The sequence below is a fragment of the Triplophysa rosa genome, linkage group LG21, assembly GCF_024868665.1.
Source record: "Triplophysa rosa linkage group LG21, Trosa_1v2, whole genome shotgun sequence".
Taxonomy (NCBI): Eukaryota; Metazoa; Chordata; class Actinopteri; order Cypriniformes; family Nemacheilidae; genus Triplophysa; species Triplophysa rosa.
Genome location: NC_079910.1, coordinates 11,223,333 through 11,237,534, shown reverse-complemented (window position 1 = coordinate 11,237,534; position 14,202 = coordinate 11,223,333). Strand labels below are relative to the sequence as shown.

Below are 14,202 nucleotides of genomic sequence, written 5' to 3'. Positions count from 1 at the left end.
GCATGATGCTGCTACTGTTGTGCTTTGCATCATGTGATGTGTTTTCACAGTATTTGGCCCCAAAATATGGTTTACATCAAAGAATATTCTTCCTCCTCTTTCAAGTGGTTGTGAAAGCATGCAACTGTTTTAACAAAACATCTAGAAATGTTTTCGCCAAATATACGAGTCATGGGTATCTTTCTCCTGTCTACGTCACTGATCCAGACATGATCAGATCAGTTGAGCTGTAGACTTCACAGAATGGGGACAGTAGGTCCGGTAAACCATCCTTTCCCTTTCAGTCATGGTGTTATATACCGGATGGTGTTATTACAGAGAAGCCATTTGTGGAGATCTGTACTGTTAACAGAGGTGGTTTGGCTTCGCTCTGCCTGACAACAGGAAGCACAACTTTTTTTCAGCACAGGATGTGGTTTTAGACATGCAAGTGTAAGAGGAAGAGGGGAGGGCTAGGAGAGGGTGCACATCAATTTTTTTGTCTTGCTATCTTTTTCTTTTAAAAGTTGGAGCAGGTGTTTCTAAGATTTATGATCTGATTTTGAATATAATTCTCATTTGTTTGCCGGAATTTTTATTATATACGTGTTTGAAGATGAAATGAGAGAGGCGAAGATGGAGCCTAAGGACACGGAGGTTGATTCAATACCTTCCTGGTATGACTTTTTTGGGCACTATTTGCACAAACCTAAAGTCTTGATGTCACTCTGATCAACTGTTAAGAGTCTATATATATATACAAACCCTTTATTTCCGAGTCTCTTGACATACAACGAAACGTTATGAATATATAATAGTTTGAAGTTGCTTTATTCGAGATTATTTATGCTAAAGTTTATACTGTATATTCGTGTCATAGTTCTATTTGATGTGTCTCGCTCAGGTCTCCTAAACCTAGAGAAAGACTCCTTACCTGTGCCAACCTTCCAGATATTGCAGGGGTAAGATTTCACTTTAAGTCCTAAATCTCAACTAATTCAATTGGATTAACCTGTAGACCATGTTCTTTTGAGGGACACTAAAGTGTTTATCTGTTGGTTTTTTGAGCAGAAGAAAAGAAAACAAGACCCCGATGATGCTGAAAATTCATCCCGAATCTTGGAGGACTGTGTAAGTTGTAGTTTATGTCAAAGTCTATCAAACGAGTGCTCAACTGTTATGTCATAAAAATTATTTATGGTGTTGTTGATGTTGAATATTAAATTCCTCAATCTTCTATTTTTGATATTGTTAAATGTTTGATAATGGTGGAAGGGGGCTGACACTTTGGCACTTTATTATTTAACTGTATGTGGGCTCAAGAAACTTGAGACTCGTTGACTTCATAACAATCTGTAGCTTTCTTTGTCATTGGACATATCTATAATGCAAAAGACAATCAAGAGAATGATATTCATACGGACGGTTACAGCCATAAGTTAAAGAATGAAGTGCTCAGCTGTGAGTAAAAAGCTGACATTTACAACTCAGTTTCCTGTATCAATCCGGAAAGATGGCTTCACATGCGTACATACTCTCACAGAACACATCCACTTTGCCCCATTAAGTGATCTTGTTCACCTGTCATTGCTTTATTTGATGTGTCCGATAACAGTGAATATACATGATTCCTTCATGTACCATTTATATATCATCGCTGTCCTTCTGAAACCTTGTATGTCCAAATTCATTGTTTTTCAGGAAATGAAAAAAAACACTGTACTGTTTAAATGATTGACAAGCACTTTTAATCCTCTTTATTGGTTAGATATTTGCAAAACCCAGTGACAAACATAAAGGGTGACTAATAGTAATGATGTATGGCAAAAAAATCACGAAATATGGAGATACAAGGTTTCAGAAGGACAGCAGCCCTATTTAATATATTTTACTTTTTCAGTAGTCTAATTTTTGACGTATTGAAAAAATGTCCAAATATTGATGGTTAAAATTATGTTTTTGTCTGGCTAAGCTCACTTTCATTCTAGTATTTTATGTATCCTAAATACAAGCAATTAAATAAATAAATAAATACTAATAATTAAGTATGGTTTTATACTTCTTCACATATCGTGTTTCATATTTTATCTTAAAAATGGTTAAGATACTGATTCTTTATTTGGTAGACAATACTGTACAGATAAAGCGCCCAGAGTTTTGGTTAAACTTAAAAGTAAAGGTCTTTGCACATACAGTCCGAAATTTTCGTATGCGTTTTTTCATATTTGGCGCTCGTTTGTACGGTGTCTCTGAATTGTCAAACGCCTCTCAAAATGCTTGCTTATGGATGCGAAAAACGCAGACAATCTAACCCAGTCCGAATTTTTTTATGACGGACGAAAATATCAGAGGCAGTGCGTAAATGTGATTGACACAATGTGAGATCGTATTTATTTTTTAATGTGCGGAAATTTCGGACTCGATGTGCAATGGCCTTAATGGTTAAAAAATGGTTGAACAAATATTATGTATGATTGTATCTGTGTGTGTTGTTATTGTTCTTAAAACAGACAACTGATTCTGATGTGTATGTTAGAATAGATTGAACTCCTTACATGTTAACCTATTTCATTTTTTTTATTGCCTGTGGGGATGTGCCGTTGTTAAATTCTGTGCTATAATACACGTCTCTTACAGGAAGATGACGACTTTCCCATCGATGACCTCATACAGGATTCTGAGGTATAGACATCACTGTTTGTTTATTTATAATATACTGTATTCTATCTATTAAATGTAACTTCTCAAAATACGCTAGTTGTATCTCATTAACCTTTATAATATTTTCCGAAAAATCATGATGGAAGTCAAATAACTTCGATCCTTGCCTAATGATTTTTCGGTTTCATCTATATGAAATTGAAAGTTCAAATGTCTGTGGTGAGCTGTCAGTTAATTTTCTCAGTTTCAGTAGATATCCTTGTCAGAAAGTTAATTTCAGCTTTTGTTCTCTGCTGTTGGCCTACAGGGTCCCTGTAACAAACGAGTCAAACCCGTTGACAAAAGTTCTTCAGTTACTGGTATCATAACACCAGTGAAGACCCCTGCTCTGAAGCGCTTGGGTCAGTCCATACAGGTGAGTTATGCTAATACACAGTTGTTAATAGTGTGTTACTCTATGGCTGAGTGTGTTGCAAGGTGGTTGCGTACTAGCCCAGGTCACAAAATCCCACCTCCTGGTCCCTTAATAGGGCTTGGGTCCCTCCCTCATTGTGGATTTTGTAGGTTAGCACTTTTATTATCAGCCGGGGTAAAGCTTTTTAGGTTTGAAAGCTGTAAGCTGATCTCTCCAATTGATTTGAGGTATCATGTATGTTCACCGCTCAGATTGTGTGGCATGTGTTATATGGACCCCCAATTTTAACCCTTAATTGACTAACAATGAAAATGAGTAATGTCTTATTTTAAAAAAAAACCACCCTTAGCGTTCCATCAGTTTCCGAACAGAGGCCCGACCTTTGCCCCCAATGCCAATAAGAACACGTCAGAAGGCCTCGTCGTTTCCGCGGCGGCGGAGTAGCCAGCTGTGGAGTGATACAGTGGGCAGTCAGAGTCAGGAGCTCAGCACCAAAGAGATCAAGCGACAGGAGGTGAGATAAACGGCTTGAACTTGAACTCACAACCTTTGAAGATTATTTTTGTAGGTTGTAATGAAAAAAGCGCCTTAATTATTTACTAGTTTGAGTTTGAGTTAGTGTTAAGTGCTGGCTTACTGTGCACCTTTTCACAAGAGTTTTCGGCTGCCCGACTCTGTCTTCACTACCTTAGTTGTGAAACAGGAAGTGAGCTGGCATGTGAGGCCATGTTCTCTATTTCAGTCGCAGAATTTCCTCTCTAGCTCTACCTGCGTGTTTCCTTACATTTGAGTGAGACAGAAATGCAAAGCGGGTTTGGTTGAGATACCTGACTGCATAACTCAATGCCAGAACTTTATTCTGCTGATGACATGCAGAATTATTTTGAAAATGTGCCAGTTTACAAAAATCGCAACAGTTTCGTAAACCAGACAAATGTGTTAACCACAAATTTGTGCTTGTAAATAGGATCACCTGACCTTTGGGGTTAAAAAAGACTGTCTTGTATTTAGCTTCACTTGTTGATGATCTCTTTGCAGGTCATATATGAGTTGACACAGGGAGAGAAACAGCTCATTGAAGATCTGAGTCTAGTGAAAAAGGTTTGTCCTTCAGTCAGTGGAATTGTACTCAATGGTGTTTTTACAGACAGGATTTTAATCTGTACTGTTTTTTACAGGTATACTTTGAGCCTATGTTAAAATTAGACATTATGACAGAAAGTGAACTGGGACAGATTTTTGGAACCCTTGATTCTTTAATACCCCTTCATGAAGGTACATTTTATTTTGTAACCCAAACTATGGACGTTTCCGTGGACTGGTGTGTTCAGCACTATTTTCCTGGTCGTTTTAGATCTTTTAGCCCGTCTTGAAGGTCTTCGTGGAGCGGAGAAGACTGTGCAGGAGGTCGGCCCGACAATGATGGATTGGGTCAGTGTTACAAAGAAGATTTAAAGATAGCCATGACAATTGAAAACATTATTATTAGGTCGCAACTTTAAACATTTCTTCTTTGTGCCCTTTTTATAGTTTCCTTGTTTGGAGGCATATATCACATATTGCTGTAATCAGGTTGGGGCAAAAGCTCTGCTGGATCAGAAAAAGCAGGACCGTCGTGTTGAGCAGTTCTTACGGCTGTGCCAGGAGTCGTCATTTAGCAGAAAACTGGATCTTTGGAACTTTCTGGACTTGCCTCGTAGCAGGCTGGTAAAATATCCTCTGCTGTTAAAGGAAATTCAGAAGAGCACTCCACCTGATCATCCGGATGAAGAAGCTTTGCCGCAGGCTGTGAGTTTACTTCTGTATTCCAACGCATTTCCGAGTGCAATCGACTGAGAAAAATAGTGGGCGTGGCTTGTGTTTTACATTGCGATTGGATTGGATTTATAAAAACACGAAATGCATTTCAAAATGAAACTAGCAGCATACTGACAGTTGAAGGGGAGGAGTTAACGGCTCTGCCCTGCCCAAGCCGTCTAACTGACTTCATCTGAGATGGATAGCCACTAAAGGGCAGAAGTGCATTTTCAGATTTTGATTAAAGATTATGAGGGCACAGGAATTGTAAAAAGTGAATGACACACACTGATAACCTATTTATAACAAACACTGCAATATTCCATGAATAAATAGGAATTGTTATTTTTAATTTCACCAGGACTTTAAAGGTGTGATAAAGTGGTGTTGTTTATTGTTTTATACTGTTGTACGAGGTATGACGTTCGCGTGGTTTTTACAGTCAAAATCATCAAAATCAATAAGTAATAGGCTATTTTCTACCCAGGTTTTGAGGCCAGCTCTGCAAACGCTCGGTTTTAATGGGCGTGCCGCACTGAAGACTTTATAAGTAAACGCCCACCGCTTTGATTGGATAGCAGTTTGCGTAGCTGGAGCCTTCTGTGAATTTGGTTAGAGATGTAACGTTAGGTTACACATTAGCACCATTCGCAGTTTTCGCAGGGCATTGGTATTATCTGGAGACCTCCTGTGATTTATTAATTACCTCCCCACATCAGTATTTCATGTGACGCATTCGCACGGGATGATTTTACTCATATTTACTGAATTATTTCCCGGATGTGATGGCAAGGCTTTGCGTGTAGTTTGTATAGTCTACACTTGTATTGCGTTTAATGATATATGACCATACCTGTCAGCATTTGAGACCCGTGATCGCGAACCCGACAAAAGATCACCGCGATCGCGGGTCTCAAATGTTACGAGAGTTTCCATGATGAATAAACAAACGTGAGACTCCCGGTAACTTATGGATATCACCCAGCACCCGAAAGAATACCAAAACACTTCAAAACAGCCTCCATTATTCGCAAACGGTGGATAAAACCTTGAAAAATGATATATGAGCCCGCCAAATCACAGAGATGCCGATTACAATTATTACAAATGACTAGAGGTCCCCAGGTAACACTATCAGGGCATATCAAGCGATCTCTAACAAAGCAATAGTGACGCATAGTACAAATATGTTTTACTCACATAAGATTGCTGCGCCATTCCTATCGGATCCAATATTGACGGCACTGCTTTTTAATTTCGATCTGTGCCTTGTTCACGAAGGAATCCTCGGAGAAATTAAACGAACAAACGCTCCATGTTTTCCCACGTGAGCTGGAACGTCTTTAAAAATAAACTTTAACCCGCATTCCTACTGTCGGAATCCGAAGGAAGGTTATGCAGCGACTGTGTTCTTCCACAACCAGGGATGGCACAATATTTAGCGATCTTTAACGGCATGTTTGTTTATTGCTTGCTAGCTATCTGGTTGTGCACCACTTGTGGTACTTCAGTTCTGTCATGCGCGAACCAGTGGGCGGGGCTAGAGAAGTAGTGGTTGATATTTTTCTTTGGAGGCGGTGGTCAACCTGTCAATGTCGTGGATAGGTGCATTCCAGAGCCTGGCGTTCGCTGGGCCTGGTGTCAATAACAGATGTAATCTCAGTAACAAGGTCGTTTTCAGTTCTGACACTTACATGATGTTCGTGAATACGATTCCCTCTTATATAACAAAAGCTCGGGTTAAAATTGTGATTTTAATTCATGGCACCTTTAATATGTAGTATATATTCATGACTTCTTGTACTTCTTCATGTGTTGTTCCCTCAGATGGATCTTATCCAAAGAATCATAACAGAAGTAAATCTTAAGACTGGAGAGGCGGAGTGTCAGTTTTACAGACGTGGGCTGTGTTACTCAGAAGACAGTCAGAGGGTTCCGGAAATTCAGGCCTCTCGTTTGCTATACTGTCATGGTGAACTGAAGAGCACTAAAGGACATGTAATTAGATTTCCTTCGAGCTTTTTATATTTTTTCCTTATATATATTTATATTGTTTTATTTTAATTCCCAGTTAATGTATACAGTATACTCACTTTGAAGCATATGTTTAGAAATAATTTATTGTTTACTGGTTTTCTGTTTTTTCTCTCTAGAAGCTGCATGTGTTCCTGTTTGAGCTGGTGTTGGTTTTGACTCGACTGGTGGCACAGGACAGGGAAGGACCGGTCCAGTTTCAGGTGTATCGTCAGCCCCTCCCCGCCGCTCACCTCCATCTGGAGGACCTACCCGATGGAGAGCCAAGCAGTTCTGGATCCTTTCGTGGAGCCTTTACTGGAAATGATAAAGGTAATAGCACTGTTTCTAATGTTTAGCAATAATGCAAACTATAGTGACGTTGTGGGATATATTTCTCTTAACCATCTATTGCACGATGTTGCCTCAGGGTATCACTGTGTAAGTATTTAATGCAAATAGAAAGCCAAGAACATGAATCAAGGATGATGGTTTATAGACAAGTCAAACTTTATTTATGAAGCACATTAAAACAGTTGAACGTTATGCAGTTCAGAAACAGTACATGATAAAATGAAGAAAAAAAAGATAATAATAAAAATAAAAACAAATCAATAAATGACAAGCATTTCAGAGGGATAGTCAGTTGATTCTGAAACTCAAATAAACACTTCAAAAGGTAAACACAATCAAATGGTAAAAAATAAAGTAGATCTCTAACCAAATTTAAAAAATGGAAGGGAATGCCACATTGTAAATAGACTGTTCTAAAACTGATTTAATACGTTTACATCAGAGCTAGTGTTCATTGTTAAAAAAAAAAGATCTGTTGTTGTGCACCATCTTGAGGATATCTATTTTGCATGTATGTAGAATTTACTGCTATTATTTAATTTCTCATTATCTTTTTAAAGATATATATTTTTTGTATTTTCTTAACAATTAAGTCAAATAAGTTATGAATTTAAACAATATATTATATTTTATATATTATTTAAATGTTTTAAATAAATATATATGAATTATATAGGCTGTTATATTATATTCTGTGATGTAGTTAACATACAGTATTGTGACATAAATTGTTACAATTCTTTCTGTTGTCGCACATACATGAAAGGAAACGCTGTATATAAATAAATATAATATAAATATATAAATATTTTATAATATATATATTTTATAAATCATTTATAATAAATGTAAATAAATGTGTTATTACAGAAAATGAAATCAAACATACATCATGTTTACTTTCCTCTTCATTTGATATTAAATGGCCATTTTCTAATTGTTTCATCTTATGCCAATTTCTCTCCATCCTCCACACCTCCCGCTTCTGCTTCTGACTTCTTCAGTGAAGAATTGTTTCCGTGTAAGCACCACAGGACGCACCAAGTCTCAGTCTCACAGCCTGCAGGCCAACGATTCCTTCAATAAGCAGCAATGGATTTCCTGTCTGCGCCAAGCAATGGTCCAATCACGAGACAGACAGGCTCAAGCCAGCCAATACAAACCCTCTGACCGTTTGAGCCCCGACCCGGCACTCTATAACAACATTGCTGAACTGAACTTAAACTCTGATGTGGAGATGCAAGACACATAGGCCGAGGCTTAAAATGCTCTCTGGTTCATCGAGTCAGTGTGAACACATTTTGTTGTGACAGTGACAACCAACTTTCTCAGGACAAAAGACATCACCCAGCTGACGTCTTATACCTTATTTAGAGAACGTGTAGCAATATGTATTCGTGTTTCACATATGCAAATGTTTGCTGGTGCCTGATGTCTCATTGAGGACATAATGTGTATTAGATTTGTGCTTCTAGCTTTTGTATGATTTAGGTTGTGAATGATGTGATCATGAATATATGAATTGTTAGACATAAGAACCAGCTCTCAATTCCTTATTAATTTAAATAGAGCCTCCATTTTCCATCTGATCTGGTTAATAAACGGTTTATTCCGTCTGAATGGTATCTGATGTTATGTATATGTATGCTTGTCATCATTGCACTTTGGCAGTATGAGAGATAATCATTGTTACTGTAGTTTTTTTTTGTAGATACAACCTGAATGTAGCTCAGATGTGCTGGTTTTTGCCATTTGAACTCGAAGGTCCTCTGAGATATTTTCAAAAGGTACTTTGGTCCATTTCCCCCTGTAATACATAATGGTTACCATTTGGTTTTCAATAAACTGACAACTTCCATAAAACCAGTTTAGTTTTGTTGCACCATAAACTTGAGACTTTCATCTGTGTGCAAGTTTTTTTATTGTAAATATTTGACTTGTGTTTTCCTAATAAACTGTGATTAAAGGAGTAGTTCACCTTCAAAAATGAAAATTCGGTCGTCATTTACTCACCCTGTTGTCATTTTAAACCTGTGTGTGATTTTCATTCTTCTGCAAAACACGAAAGAAGATATTTTGAAGAATGTTGGTAACCAAAAACCGTCGGTCCCCATTGACTTCTATGGTATGGACACAAAACAATTGCAAGTCAACGGGGACAAACGGTTTTCTGTTCTTGACAGAATATTTAAGAAAAATGGGTTGCTTATTTAAGACCCGTATTTAATCAACATAACATGTTTTCCAATTATTGTATATATGTACTAACTGCTGTTTAATAACATGACAGTCACAGTCTGTTAGTGCCAAAGCTGTTCTTAAACAAAGACAAAGACATGGCTATAAATAGAAGGGCGTGAAAGGAGAAAGGAAAGATTAGGGATGATTAAAGCAGCTTCGCAAACAGGACAGCCAGGAGTACAACAGGTGTAGTGAGAGGGAACTAAACGCTTTGAAATCGTACAATTGAGGTGATGTTTGGATCAACAAAAACACTGGTTCTCACGGAAAATTGGTGGACAATAGCGGGCCTGTAAGGGTGAGTAAACAAATGTTTTGTGATTAACAAAATTATTTTGTAAGGGTTAACATATAGGTAAATGTGTTATTTTCCTTTTTTATTCTACTCTATATATTTATTCTATAGCCTATAATAAATAATAAATATAATTTTTTTATTACCGATATCACAGGCAGGGTCACTTGGTGCACAGGTTAGCTAATGCCAAGAGTCGAATCAACTCCAATGAACAACTCGTGTCAGGCCTTGTGCCGCACTTTAGTTACTCAAAATGGCCTTCAGCCAGAACACGTGGACATATCACAGTCTGTACTATACACGTCCATCATGGGACTTCTACTGGTGACGGATAAGGAGGTACAGTAAGAGAGTGCATTATTGAAATAATGATTTTACTCCATGTATGTTTTGATACATACAGTAAGATTTGTGTTATAGTGTATATTTCTATCAGACTCACCCGTTCTCCGGTGAGTTATGTATATCTGGTCTTAACCTCGGTGTTGTAGATGATAGCGTCTTCCCTCCCTGCTGTGCTATAATTGGATCAGAGCCCTATAAATAAACAATAAATCACAGTATAGGGACATACCTGTTAGTGGTGTGATGTAATTAAACATGTCATACTATCTGTTGTATTTCTACAGAGGGAGCTTCAGCTGGGCAGTGGACAAGTTGGACTGTGCAACGTTGGAAACACTGTATGTCTCAGTTCACAAAATATGGTTTTGTTGCTTTCTCTATCTCAAAAGAAACTTGATATTCTTTAAAATTCTATATTTATTTGTCAGTATCTCTCTCTTATGTATATCATTATTGATTTACAGTGTTTCCTCAATGCAATTGTGCAGTGTCTCTCTCATACTCGTGGTCTTCGAGACTATTGTCTGATGAAAGCGTATCTTCAGGACAAGCATTCCAACCAAGAGCCTGTGCTTATGAATGGTGATCCACCCAATATTATAATATAACTTTGCTGATGTGACTCAGTTTTGCCATAGCTTAGATTTAAATGTATTCATTTTTTTATTAATATAAGCATGCCGATGTCTTAGCTATTTTCTATTGTTATCATTTATTTATATCTTTGTTTATTTTGTGGGTGACCTCAATGTAGAATTCTCCAAAGTTTTGGCTGCTCTGTGGGAATGTGATAGTGGAGATAACACAGTGAACCCTGGGAAGTTTTATGCATTTTTAAAGAGGCAGTACCTCACTTCAGTGGCTACCGGTGTGTACAGTTTAATGCGTTTTATTGTTGTACTTCACATGTACAAGTTTTATACTCACATTAGAGATCGCCAAAGTCATGAATTTGATTCCTAAGGAACACACAAGCTAATCAAATAAATACTTTTTTAAAGCACTTTTAGGTCCTTTTATATAAAAGCTTCTGCAAATTGGATTAATGGAAATATGTAAATGTATCAACATTTATTAAAGGGAAAGTTCACCCAAAAATTAAAATTCTGTCATAATTTAGGTCTACTCACCCTCAAGTTGTTACAAATGTGTATACATTTTTCTTCTGATGAACACGGAGAAAGATATTTGAAAGAATGCTTGTAACCAAACAGTTCTTGACCACCATTGACTGTCATAGTAGAAAAAATTACAATGGTAGTCAAAAGTGTCCCAGAACTTTCCTACATTCTTCAAATATCTTATTCAACAGAACAATATATATATATATATATATATATAAAGCAATTTTTGGTAGTCAACGGTGGCCATGAACTGTTTGGTTACAAGCATTCTTTCAAATATCTTTTTCTGTGTTCATCAAAACAAAGAAATTGATACAGATTTGGAATAAGATGAGGATGAGTAAATGATAGCAGAATTTTCATTTTTGGGTGAACTGTCCCTTTAACATTATTTATAATGGTTGTATGTACCTGAAATGTTACAATCCTTACATAATGTGTTTTATACTCTCACACAGTCAACAAGATGCCCAGGAGTTCTTACGGTTCCTTCTAGACAGACTACATACAGAAATCAACCGTTGCCCATCCCAACGTCCTGCAGTTATTCCAAATAAAGAACCAACATACTCACGATTCAGGTACATGATGCCTGAGATGCAAAGTCTGGTTTGTGTTAGCAGAATCCATAGTTTTTCTCCTATTGTACTGTATGTGTACTGTACTGTATCCCTGAACACATTTTTGGGGTCGCGACATACCAGCTAAGAATCACTTCTTCTGTTTTCTCTTGCAGGATATCAGAGGAGGCTTTTGCCATGTGGCAGAAACATCTTGACAGGGATGACAGTAAGATTGTTGGTATGAAGAGCTGTTACACTTTGTGTTGTGTTTGCAAACCTGTTAACTGTTTTCTCAGCACCTGAGTTTCACACAGTTTCACTGCCACAGATTTGTTCTCAGGTCAGTTGCACAGTTCCCTGCACTGTTCCATCTGCTCTCATTACTCCAACACCTTTGACGTGTTTTGCGACTTGTCACTTCCCGTCCCAAAGGTAACATTCTTCACGTCCTTTCTGGTGTGTGCAGATGATGTGTCTATGTATATGTGTGTCACACACATGTAATACAGAGCAAAGTTATATAATTATGTTGTCCGTTGCTAAAGAAGAGTGAATATGGCCGAATTGTCACACTGAAGGAGTGTTTAGATCTCTTCTCACAGGAGGAAAAACTTGATAAGGAAAACTCACCAGTAAGTAAAGAAAATTAACAATGTGTTCCCGTTTGTTATATCTTGCTTGCATGGACATTTATGTCGAAATCTGTGAAATTTTGTGTCTTAGATGTGCGAGCGGTGTAATCGTCGTACTGAGAGCACAAAAAGACCATTCAAAGGTTCCCTAGAATCCTTTATAAATATAGAGTTATTGGAGATTATTTGTGGTGTGTGTTGCATTTTGACAGGTCTCCGGCTGTTTCTGTACTTAGTTTGCTGCATGTGACATTATCCAAGTAAATACATACTTTACTGAAGGTTTATATTTATTACCCTTGACTTCGCTTGATATCACAGACTTAAATCGATTTACCATGTCAAGATATTCAATCTGTAAAAGCTCAGTGACCGTTTCCTTCCCTTTGACCGGGTTGGATCTGGGACCATTTGGACCAGTTGACTGCGGTGAGCTGTGTTACTTTAATGATATATAGGACACATACTAGTAATAAATGTTCTGTTTGGAGGTTTATGCATCATGCCTAGATGTTTTCTTTTAGGTCCAGTGCTGTATGATCTGTATGCAGTGTGCAGTCATTCAGGAACTGTAAATATGGGTCACTACACAGCTGTATGTCGAGAGGAGGAGGGCTGGTGCTGCTACAATGACTCATGGTGGGTGGAGCTTTTACTCTGACCTCATGTCTGTCATTATTAAGGATAATTCTCACAGTAAATTATCATGTTTAAACATTAACACACTGTTTTTCTCACAGTGTAAGTACAATACAGGAGGAGAAACTTCAGTCCAATCAGGCTTATGTTCTCTTCTATGAACTTAAAAGCTACAGTTTCGGCAGAAAATGAAGAGAAAGGACATCTGTTGTTACAGGAGACTTCAATGATTATCAGGCAAAGCTTCAGATGCCACTAAAACCACTATGATTTTGAGATCAAAAAGACTTTTTGGTATTTTTATCAGGTAATTGTTTTGATCACTTTAATCACGTTACTGATTTATTTTTTACTAAACCTGATGTGATAGTGTATGTTGTAAAAAATCTATAGACATGTTATTGCACCAATATTATTTTTGTGAATATGTGGATTTTATCGATGTGATTTAATTGAGAAAAACAGGGAAATAATGTAAAAATCTGTCAATTAAATCTGTATTTAAAACACTTTTTTAAGTTTGTTTGCTTACAAATGTATTGAGTAGCCATTTGTAATATTCTGTATTTTCTTAAGGAAACCCCATTACTGTGTAATATTCTTAAATGAATTAATATTTTACACAACTGACTCAAGTTATAGTCGAAGGTTATTATAGTTTACTTAAGCTAAATCTATTAAAACTAATTTCTGTTCATTTAATTCAAATAAGCCTAAAATATAAGGCTAAATAGGTGTTCTTCGAAAAACTATGATAAACTGAAATAAGTTTAGCTGAGGCACAAACGTTACGGAACTGGAAATAAATAAAAACGAAATTATATTTAAATATTTAAAAAAGCAATAGTAATATGACAAAAGCACAACAAAAATACATTCAATTCAAATAAAATTAACATGAAAATAAAAATAAAGCTAATTTAAAATATTAATGAAACTACAATAAACAAACAAAAAAAAGAATAAAATAACTGCTGTAGAAGTGAATTATATTAACAGACCTGAGTTTGTGAGGGACTTTGGGCAGACAGAGATATATAATATAATTGGAATACATCCTTTTAAAAAGCAGATATGTAGGATAAAATAATTCCATAATGTACTTTTTTGAGTAGTCGCAGCAGTCATTCACTTGTTCGAG

General features: G+C 36.8%; 2 protein-coding genes across 2 annotated transcripts; both read left to right on the top strand.

Moving 5' to 3' along the window:
- Positions 1-427: 427 nt before the first annotated feature.
- On the top strand, positions 428-9,197 carry arhgef3l (Rho guanine nucleotide exchange factor (GEF) 3, like). The gene is made up of 13 exons (XM_057320105.1): positions 428-656; positions 884-941; positions 1,051-1,110; positions 2,617-2,661; positions 2,948-3,055; positions 3,405-3,569; positions 4,094-4,156; positions 4,234-4,330; positions 4,410-4,486; positions 4,586-4,843; positions 6,680-6,850; positions 7,006-7,198; positions 8,224-9,197. The coding sequence occupies exons 1-13, from the start codon at positions 601-603 to the stop codon at positions 8,469-8,471; spliced, it is 1,599 nt and encodes a 532-aa protein (XP_057176088.1). The 5' UTR covers positions 428-600; the 3' UTR covers positions 8,472-9,197.
- Positions 9,198-9,627: 430 nt separating this feature from the next.
- Positions 9,628-13,538, top strand: usp21 (ubiquitin specific peptidase 21). Its single transcript, XM_057363236.1, is given in 15 exon segments — positions 9,628-9,758; positions 9,913-10,097; positions 10,388-10,441; positions 10,568-10,685; positions 10,858-10,929; positions 10,932-10,971; positions 11,686-11,808; positions 11,964-12,028; positions 12,119-12,222; positions 12,336-12,422; positions 12,514-12,550; positions 12,553-12,586; positions 12,742-12,851; positions 12,947-13,061; positions 13,163-13,538. Coding segments are annotated over 14 exon segments (1,206 nt in total). The 5' UTR covers positions 9,628-9,758; positions 9,913-9,941; the 3' UTR covers positions 13,254-13,538.
- Positions 13,539-14,202: the final 664 nt, after the last annotated feature.